Source organism: Peromyscus eremicus, chromosome 1, assembly GCF_949786415.1.
Source record: "Peromyscus eremicus chromosome 1, PerEre_H2_v1, whole genome shotgun sequence".
NCBI lineage: Eukaryota > Metazoa > Chordata > Mammalia > Rodentia > Cricetidae > Peromyscus > Peromyscus eremicus.
Window position 1 is genome coordinate 36,420,786 of NC_081416.1, and position 9,956 is coordinate 36,430,741.

Consider the following 9,956-nt stretch of genomic DNA (forward strand, 5'->3'; position numbering starts at 1 on the left):
TTTGAAACTGATGCTAATTTTAAGCAGCAACCCAGAGAATCCCTGGAGGTTTATATGAGCTAATCAGTAGCACAAGCATTTTCAATAGATTTTAAATGTTTTCAAGAGCAAGCAAGAAACTCTTTATGCTGTTGAAATCCCTGTCCCTTTTCCACAAGCCCAAAACGGTTTTGATATCCAGACGAGCCCAGGGGCAGCTCTCTCGGTGAAATAGCTAAACCTTGTCTTCTATAGTGAAGTGACTTTGATATCTTAGATCTTCAAAGGTCTTGTTACATTGTTTATTTACGTGTGTGTGTGTGTGTGTGTGTGTGTGTGTGTGTGTGTGTGCAATGTTCATGTACTTGCATGTGGAGGTCAGAGGACAACTTGCAGGAACCGGTCTTCTTTACCACTCAGCCATCATCTTAGCTCCAAAACTTGAACTTGATTTGGATCCACAAGTGAAGTGAGAATGGTGTGGCTTTGGTTTTTTGAGACAGGGTCTTGCTACATAGCCCACGGCAGCTTCGAACACACCATCCTCCTGCCACTATCAATACCCTCCAACCTCCAAGTGCGTGAATTATATGTGCAACAAGGGTGTTACGAATTCCAGACTGGCCTCAAAGTGGATAGGTAGCCAAGGATGACCTTGAACTTCTGATCCTCCTGCCTCCACCTCGCAGTGCGGGGGATTACTAGAGCAGCCTGGTTTATACAGTGCAGGGGCTCAGACCCAGGACTTTGTGCACGCTAAGCAGGAACTCAAATCGTCCCGAGCCCACAGGTGACCATCGAAGATTAGTATCTTCACAACCGTCTCACACTCATTTTATCAAACTTCTGAAGCGACACTTAATATCTTGTGAAGCAAAACAAGAGGGTAACAAAGAATTTACAAATGGTGGGGGAGAGAAGCTCCCTGCATTCTAGGATAAACATCCGTAGGCTTCAGCAAGTGTCCGTTGATAACATTTGAATAATAAATGTTTTGAATCCCAGAAGAAAATTGCTCTGACAGCCTTTGACACAGGTACACCCATGAGAGGTGTAAACAGGTAGTTAGGGGCCAGCTGAGAGTTGACAGGGCCTACATCTAAACCACCATTGTCACCAATCTTTCAGGACTAGTGAACTAACTCAAGAGCCAGGGGGGATTCGACCCCGCTGTGGGCAAAATGGACTACACCCAATAAGGAGAACTGATCTGTGGTCACCAGGAAACTAAAGACATGGTGTGTTTAGAACAACTAGAAATGTCCAAGGGTATGTCCCTTTCCTAGAAAGGAGGCTTAGAGCTTGACGTACAGAGTCCTACCTGAGGAAGAAACAGGCCCAGAGAATTCACATCCATCCATCTCTAAATACACGATCAAATACATGATCTTATTGCACCTGATTCCCCTTCTAATTATTCCAACTTTGTCAAAGCACATGAAACCAAGGTTCCATCAATATGCAAACAGCCCCGACTCCGTCCCCAAGCTCCCTTTGCCTCCGTCTTGAAAAGTTAAAGTGAGATAGATAGATATTATAGATCTATAATAATATATATGTTTCCTTCAAGAAGCACCAGGAATGTAGTATAAAGAAGAGCACTCACCCAGCATGTGTGAGGCCCTGAATTTGACTCACACTATCTGCAAATTTAAAAATAATGCAAACAAAAGCATTATAAGCTTATAGATATTCTCTTGTGGCTCACAAGGATCATTAAGAGTGCTTGAAAGCACATAGGCTTATGGAAAATAAGGAACGCATTTCTAAGACACAAGCTTTTTGATCTAGACAGCTGTTTGCTTCAATGAATACTGGCTCTTTGGAAGACGATGTTATTTTTATTGCTTTTTGGAGTGTCGTGTAAAGCATAGAACCTTACAATTTGCATAGTAAGCAGTTTCCATCTTTAAATATACTCATGTGATAAGAAAAGATACATGCAGAGGAAATACATAGGATCTTAGGAATCATCGTTTACATTAGAAATTTCTTTATACAAACATCTTAACTTTAAAAGCAGAAAAGGCATCTACAAAGACCCCTCTGAGACTGTAGAAAAATCCAGCTCTCCATTTAAGCAGCCTTTTCACTGAGAGACGTGAGTGATGGCAGACGAGGGCCTCTTAAGAATAGATTCAACAGAAAATGACAGCGGCTCGTTCGCCGAGAGTTTCGTTCCAACTTGTTTGGCTACAAAGAGGTCTTTGGCGCATCTGTCTATTGTAAATGTGTACTTCTGGTTCTCCTTGACCAAACACTCTCTGTGCTTCTTTGGGGTCCCTTCAAAGGCTTCCTTGACAAATGGTGTTTTCAACTCGAGGCCTGATTTGTCGTTGAGCGTCTGCTGGAATACTGAGTGGAATGGATTATGTTTAAGTGGCAGAGGGTGCCTAGTGTTTTCTTTGCTGATCTTGGTTAAGACGTGCCCTTGAGCTGCCAGGCAGTCCATATCAATAGGAGAGAAATTCCGCCTGGGTGGGGAGAAGGCAGACCTCTCAGGGACAACCTGGTGAGCCTGAAGGTCAGTTCTTGAGGTTGGGGTCTCGGGTAGATGCGGCAGCACCAGGGAGCCTTCCGGTTTGGGTGGCATCATGTCGTGTTCTGCACTGAGGCCATCCTGAACTCGGGTTCCTTTCAAGTCCCAGCTGGCCCCAGGCTTCAGGGCTTGAACAGAAGTGGTAGCATTTAGCAGGTATTGCTGGTAGAGAAGGGTGTCACTAATGGGACCGCATTTGGGCCAAACTAAAAATCGTGAGGACAGGGGATATTGTCTGTAAGTTGTGGCCACGCTGACATTAGAAGAAATCAGTTCCATATTCCCCGACCCTGAATACTGCATGGTGAGATCAAGGCAGGTTGGTAAAAAATTACAGAAGTCCTTGCTTGGGGGCTCCCCCGTAGTGGGGCTGTAGGCACTTTTGTAGGAACTGTATTCGGGTCCTGGCACCATACGGTTGGGCAAGAACAAGGCGGCAGCTTGGGAAGTCTCCAACATCTCCCTCTCTTTATATTCTCTCTCCAGCATAATGTTCTCCAACTCTTTGTCAGCAAAGGCTCTTCTCTTCCTCATCCTATCACTAACAGGTGGAGGCAGAGGAAGGGTTCCTCCCAGGTAAGTCTCCGCTGTTATTGGGCGATAGCCTAAAATAAGCAAGTATTGCAAAGAAAGCAGATTAACACCCTGACAAGAAGAATCTGGAGATCCAGAAGGCGAAAGTAACATCACAAAGCACAGGATAATCAGTTACAATTCCATATCACTGATAGTTTAATATATAAAGCAGAAGTATAGGTTTAATTTAAGATGGTTTCCCTTTGGGAAAAGGTGCCCCTAGGGTAGCTTCTGGCTGTCCTTGTTTTTGTTAGTAGAGGTATGTCTGCTTGTCTGCTTCAGCAAGTGTACTATATCGACCGAGATTTTAATATTCTTCCCAGGTCCCTAGACATCGACAGAGAAATCTATTTTCATCAATGTTTCATTGCCCGTATCATCTTTTTTTTTCTTTTTGCATTATTATAAAAGATATCTATACCTACAGCTGATGTCACTTTTATTTTCTAAAGATGTCTCATTATGTACACATTGTTACAGCTGTAGAATAATCCAAGGAGAACTAGGAAAAAAAGAAAAAGAAAGTTAAAGAAGATTAGTAAGGAGGAAAGGAAGAAAGACTTGAGGACACAGAGAAGCACAGAAAAACTAAAAAGAGCTGTTAACTAGTCCAAACACACAGCCCACCTAACAATCCAGCCAGGCTTCCCCTTGACCTCTTGAACAAACAAAGCAAGACAAAACAGTAATGGGGTGGGGGGGGGAGGGAGGAAAGCATCTCCAGCTACAGATCTCAAGCATCCTCCCCCACCTCAAGTTCATTCATGTTGGCCAAATACCGAAAGGGCTGAACAAGCAGTCGTTAAGATGCAGATGAAGTCATGCACAGTTTATAAACAGAGACAAAATCAAAAACAAAAACTAACAGAACATAAATTGAATGCTTGGAGTATTTCACCACTCCCAAACACTCAACACTAGCAGATTTTTCAGAAGACCCAGTATGGTATTTGTATTTACACAGTGACAAACCCATTATACTCATTTGCAAGTAAAAGACAAATTGAAAATTATTGTTTCCACTTCTAGGCTAAGTGTTTGCCAGAAAGTCATTTCCTTGAATTTACTTTTTCCATTGAGTCCTCGAATGTCTCAACTTGCACTGGCAGAATTTTCAACTGATCAGTGTGGTCCCTATGGTTATACATGATTACCTACTTTGCAGCCAAATTCAAAACTCTCCAAGGTCAGAAGTGCACAGCACAGACTGAGACACAAACTTTAAAACCGTCCAGCATCAGCTAAGCTCAGAAGTCTCAGAAGAAAGAAAAAGAAAAACAAACAAACAAACACAAAAAAAAAACCTCAGCTGCCCACTTCAAGGAACCCAGAAGCCCTTCTGTTTAAGCTGAACTGATTAAAGTGGATGTAACTTCATGTTAGATAAAGGCAAAGGAAACGTAAAGAATGTCACAGAAACTGGTGATGGCCAATACATTGCCTAGCCAGTCAATAAATAAACGCCATGCCTAAATCCAAATGCTTTGGAAAAGCATCGCTATTTTAAGAAAAAAATCCACGTGTCTCTAGGATTGGTGGAAAATAAGCCCCGGGGAGACCCTGACTGGCAGCTGCTCAGGGAGCCCCCAGTTTGCTTGTTTGATTAAAATCCTTTCCCACTCTACAGCTTTGACTGACAGGAGCCGTAGGAAGGAAGTGTGGGGAAGCAGCAATCATCTAGATTTCCAGAGGAAAACAGAGCAACGCTCAAGAGTGAAACCTGAGGCTAGAGGTGACTCTTGGTCACAGCTGTAATCTTCTTGCTTGGCTTGCTCTGCCCATTAAACTCCTTCAATAACTATGAGAGTCGGGTGGGAGTGAGTTTTAATTGTTTTCCTTCCCAAAGGTAGCTTCCAGGATCACCTGACAGTGCATTTTTGTACGTCCCTCCCACTGGGGCAAATTTCACAGGCACTGCCACGGGGGGACATTAATTAGTCAGAGTTTAAAAACTGGTGGTAAAAAACGCTGCGAGTGTGTGACATGCACTTTCCAGGTATGAGTTCCCTTCCCGAGGCAAACCCCGAAGATTAGCTCCTTCCTGGGTTAATACAAACGTCATGCGTCTAAATGATAAGCATCCCTCAACTCGATTCAAAAAGCCAAAGGACAACTTGACGTTAGTTTACCTTCTAAAATGCTTTTGGCCAGCAAACTTGGCGCCCTGACTTGCCTCTGGTACACCGCTTTCCGCTCGTAATTATTCTGTTTCCCAGAAAGCCCCTTCTTGTCCTGTAGACACAAGAAATAATCGTGAGAGTAGGGGAGCGGCATCTGCAAAGCCTCTAGAACTCTCCCCAACCTAAAACGTATTTGTTTCGCCGTTTCTTATGAAAAATTATTCCAAAGAAAATTAATGGGAGCGCCCCTTAATCTCAGCTTAGCCCCTAGAGGGCCCACCCCCGCTTTCTCTAGCTATCACTGCAGAAGATACTTAAGGAGACATCTAGAGGAAGGTGAGATCCACAGGCAAGGAGACTTTAGGAATTAGCCTGGGAGAACTGGGTTGGGGGGATGGTTGCCTCCCCAGGGCGCATCCACTAAGCTGAAGGTACCCAGAAACGGACCAAGAGACAGAGTGGTTTCCGCCCTAGGTGGAGTAGACAACCAACGATGGGGTGCCAGAGACTGAGGGAGTCTTCTGTGTCTGCCTTGTTCTCTGGAGAAGGGCGGTACGTGAAGGCTGAAGAAACTCGTAAAGGACACTAGCCTGGAAACCCTCTGGTCACTACCAGGCTGCTCCCAACCCAGTGAGCTAAGGAGAAGCCTAGCAAGGCAGGGCAGGCTCTCCCCTAACTAGGAAAGAGATTGAACCCAGGTCCAGGGCCACCTGAGGTCCCCCTGAGCAACCTTGGGCTGAGGGACTGTTACTCAGCCTGCATTTTTTGTCTCCTCTGGAAAATGGGCATCAAGTTCGGTGTCAAGGTGACAGCCGCAGGGTGATGGCACCGCGTGCGGCTTTATTCTCTGTGGGCGTTAGTTATAAATGCAGTGACTGGACACCGTACTGTCAAACACCCTCCTCCCTCCCCGACCACCTGCAAAACTAACATTAAATTTTTTTTTAATGACTTTTCCGTAGTGTCCCAAATGGACCTAATTATTTTCAAGGCCACTCTTTGCTTTTTAGCTGGAGACTTATCCAGCACGTTCTGCAGCGATGTCCACGGCTTTCGCTCCCGAGCCCGCAGACCAGCGTGGGCAGAGCGTCTGCACCTCTTCTGCGGCTAAGGGACTCCCCATCCTGGCTGGGCACGCACCCTCGAGGCTCACCCCAGGCCCAAGGGCACCCACCTCGGTGGCCTGCTGCCTCCGGAGCGCCACCTGGGCGGCCATGACACGCTGGCGCTCCACCACGAGCAGGCAGTTGGCGCACTGGCAGTCCCGCCAGCGACAGAAGCGCTTGTGGCCCTTGAGACAGGACACCACGCCGTGGTTCCGGCAGCGCGCGCACTTGGGCGTGCGGCTCAGTTTGCGTGGCTCTGCGCCGCCACCCGCGGTGGCACAGCGCTCAGGGGCGGCGGCGGCGGCTGGCAGAGCCTGAGCCGCAGGCGGTGGCCTGGGTGCCAGTCCTCCGGGCTGCTCTAGCCGGCCTGGCACCTCCCGCACCTCCGCGGACGCGCCCGGCTCCTCGCCGTCACCCTCGTCCTCTGCGTCTTCATCCTCCTCCTCTTCGTCCTCGTCCTCCTCGACGTCCCCGTCCGCCGTTGACGGACTGGGTCCCTGAGTCGTGGCCCGCAGCGGAGCCCCACAGCCATCCTCCTCCAGCTCTAGGCTCTCCACGTCGATCTCCCAGTCCCCGGCTCCCGGGACCGCCGGCCCTTCCGTCATGGCGCTAGGCTTTCGCTCGGCTCGGTTGCCCGCACTCTAGGGAGACAGAAAGAGGCCCGAAGACCCGCCCGTCGCTGTCAGGGACCCTCTCTGAGCCTCGGCCCAGAACTTCTGCAAGGCCAGAAGTTACCCAGTTTCCTTCTGGTCCCTACAAAACAGGCAACACGGACCCAGAGATCCACCACTCAACGAAGGTTTTAATTTACTAATTCCAAGTGGTCTGTGCACCTGACCTTTAACCGCAGCCCTGTCTGGCCTTTCAAGACAAGTCACCCACTGACCTTACACACTCGCCGGTTTAAGCCACTTGTCAAGCTTTTCCACATCCGGCTAGCATGGCCATGGTGCATATAAAACTGTCGGTGGAACAATTATCTTTCCTTTGATGACAAGGGACCTTAAAATCACGTTTCCCAATTGTCCTTCATTGACCTACGCCTCCACAAAGACTCTGGAGAGGTCTTCGCCTCACTCCCCTTCCCCTAAACCAACGCTGTGCTACTATCAGAGGGCCCACGCACACACAGGGAGAGAGGGACACTGGCCATAAAACTGCAGAAGCTTGTCTGGCATCAGTAGTGTGTGGGCCGCACAGGGTTGATGGAACTTGATTTTCATCTTTAAGGCAAGACAGCCAGAAACAGTAATCAGTAATCAGTAATGATGATTCATGCCCCCGTACCCTCCCTGACTCCCGAGCGGCGACATCACAACACTCACCAACACTCAGAGGCCCAGGCTAGCAACCCAGTTAAAAGATATCCAGCTTTAGGGTCGCTCTCTGGAGCTGCAAACAGTAGGAGCAAATTGAAAAGGATCTGACAGCAGGAGGCCAGAGCCCACTGGATGGTGGAGAAGGACAGAGGCAGGAGGTGAGTCAAGTCCTCAGCAACCTCACCCCGTACATTCCAAATTCTGCAAAGTTCGGTTCGGTCCTCTGCAGCCTGGGTCGCTTGACTTCGCTTTCCACTTCTGGCCCAAACTGGGCAGGAAAGGTGGGGCTCGGACCCAGGACTCGGCGGCAGGCGCACTCTGCTTGCTTTCTGCGGAGCAGCGTCGCTCACTGCAGTCCCGGGCCTCCGCGCCCCTTCCTAGTATTATCCTCCCACCCACACCCACCCCCGAACTCCGCGTCCTCTGATTGGGCGGTTGTCAGACGGTGTGCACGCCGATTGGCTGAAGCACTCAGGCTGAGCGCCCTCCTTCCCTGCACGGCGGACGCTTCCCTCCCGGCACTGCTGCGCCCGAGTCCACCCGCCAGCCTTCGCTGCAGCCGGGTCCCTGATCCAGGAGCTGAACCTGGAAGTGCGAGCAGCGATTTCGGCGGAGAAGTCGCCAGTTTATCTCGCGGACTAGGGAACAAGCTGAGTCTCACTCTTATGCATCGTGTTGTTCTCGAGAAGGTAACTAAGAGGTAGAGATCAGAAAGGTTAGAGGTGATTTCTGTCGGTATTCTCATCGTATTTCACCATCGACCGGCAGCTGAGCTACGGAAAAGAGGCCGCAGCCTAAAGAGGCACACTGGCATCTTTCTCTCCACATGAACAAGTCCATCCTTATCTTGCAGGACAGCGCCTAGTTGTCTTACAAATATCTGTATTTTGTGGTTAACTCTGGAGCGCAAAACAGCTCTACTTTCACAGAGCTGGGCAGGTGGCCGCCTCAACTACAGGTCACTTACATTTTCCTGCTGCCACTGGATAGCACAGTTCATACTGGAGAAAATGGAAATCATCCACGCCATTAGCAATTTTAGATACAAAAATATTCAATCTAAGCATGCATTTATACAATTTTTTTAAACTGCTCTTTAGCGTGCGTGAATGAGTGTTCATAAAGAAAATGAACTTCCTTCCCTCTCTCTCAAAATACCCTTCACAGAAATGTTTGAAACAAAGATAAATTTCCCAGGAATCGCAAGGAAGTCCCTTAAGCTGTATTCTGTATATCTTAAGCTCAATGTAAAATCCCACCGACGCTTTTGTAGTCTCGCCTTTAAATTCAGCCCTCTGCAGGAGGAACGGCTTTAAAAACACTTGATTGTCGTTCTCCTGGACTTGCGATAGACCCGTGATGGATATTTGTTGAAGGGGGACAATTTCCGAGCTGATTGTAACTTTCCTCTAATCCGAACCTGTCAGAAAGTTCGGAGTCAATCAAGCTCACCCCAAGTGGAAACAAAGACCAGCTGCCTGCTGTAAACACAGGTATTCTCAAGCCCTTTAGTAAAGCTAGATTCCTCCTAGGTTGGCACTGGAGCCTCATTTGTGCCTGCTTCTTCCCAGAACCAAGGCGATGTCCAGCTAAGTAAATAGATATGGCGTCTGTATGTTCCTGTAGATTTTTCAACTCTAGGGGTCTTGAGGGGCGACTTCTAAGTCGCAAGGCTCCCTTGGACAATTTCACTGAGGCACACAGGAACCAACTCTTGCTGCCTCTCTCTTAGCACCTCCTAGTAACACCGATGAGTTTCGCCATTTGTGTTCTTTCTTGTCTAACCAAAGCATTTCTTTTTTTCACCTGGGGTGGGAGCGTTTGAGTTCTTGACCACAGGAGAAACAGTCCTGAGAGACCCATTGTCCTCAGAGAAAGCCAGGGACTGACTGGGTCAAGAACCTTGGACCTAGATATCCTCTGTCACAGAAAGTAGCGAGTCCTGAGCTCTCAGCAGCAAATACTGGCGGAGGGTTTGCCATGGTTTCTTGGTTGTTTTTGTTGTTGTTGTTGCTGCTGCTGCTGCTGCTGCTGCTGCTGCTGCTTTGTTCTTGGTTTTGTTTTCGAGGCTCCTCTGCATCTCTTCTGATTTTAGGATTAGGCACTGGTCCTTTGTTCGTTGTTTTGTTTTTGTTAAATAATGCTGAGCTTTCTTCACAGCCACACACACACACACACACACACACACACACACACACACACACGAGATACATTTCTACCTTTGCAAACAGGGTGTTTCTGTGCATCTGCCCTCCACTTGAAAGTGAACTATAACTCCACCACCACTACCCTGCCAGACCATGAAGATGACAGGCTT

The 9,956-nt window shown here is 48.1% G+C and overlaps 1 protein-coding gene across 1 annotated transcript; it reads right to left on the reverse strand.

The window, feature by feature from the left end:
* Positions 1–1,800: 1,800 nt before the first annotated feature.
* On the reverse strand, positions 1,801–6,954 carry Dmrt2 (doublesex and mab-3 related transcription factor 2). The gene is made up of 3 exons (XM_059247503.1): positions 6,389–6,954; positions 5,224–5,326; positions 1,801–3,123 (listed from the first exon to the last, which is right to left on the reverse strand). The coding sequence occupies exons 1-3, from the start codon at positions 6,923–6,925 to the stop codon at positions 2,069–2,071; spliced, it is 1,695 nt and encodes a 564-aa protein (XP_059103486.1). The 5' UTR covers positions 6,926–6,954; the 3' UTR covers positions 1,801–2,068.
* Between the last annotated feature and the right edge of the window lie 3,002 nt (positions 6,955–9,956).

What these genes read in the sequence shown, in the direction of transcription:
- Dmrt2 (XM_059247503.1), bottom strand. Translation starts at nt 6,925, where the DNA reads ATGACGGAAGGGCCGGCGGTCCCGGGAGCCGGGGACTGGGAGATCGAC. An exon ending in GGAGGCAGCAGGCCACCGAG is followed by an intron (nt 5,327 to 6,388) that starts GTGGGTGCCCTT and finishes TTGTGTCTACAG; the next exon opens with GACAAGAAGGGGCTTTCTGG. An exon ending in GGCCAAAAGCATTTTAGAAG is followed by an intron (nt 3,124 to 5,223) that starts GTAAACTAACGT and finishes TGCTTATTTTAG; the next exon opens with GCTATCGCCCAATAACAGCG.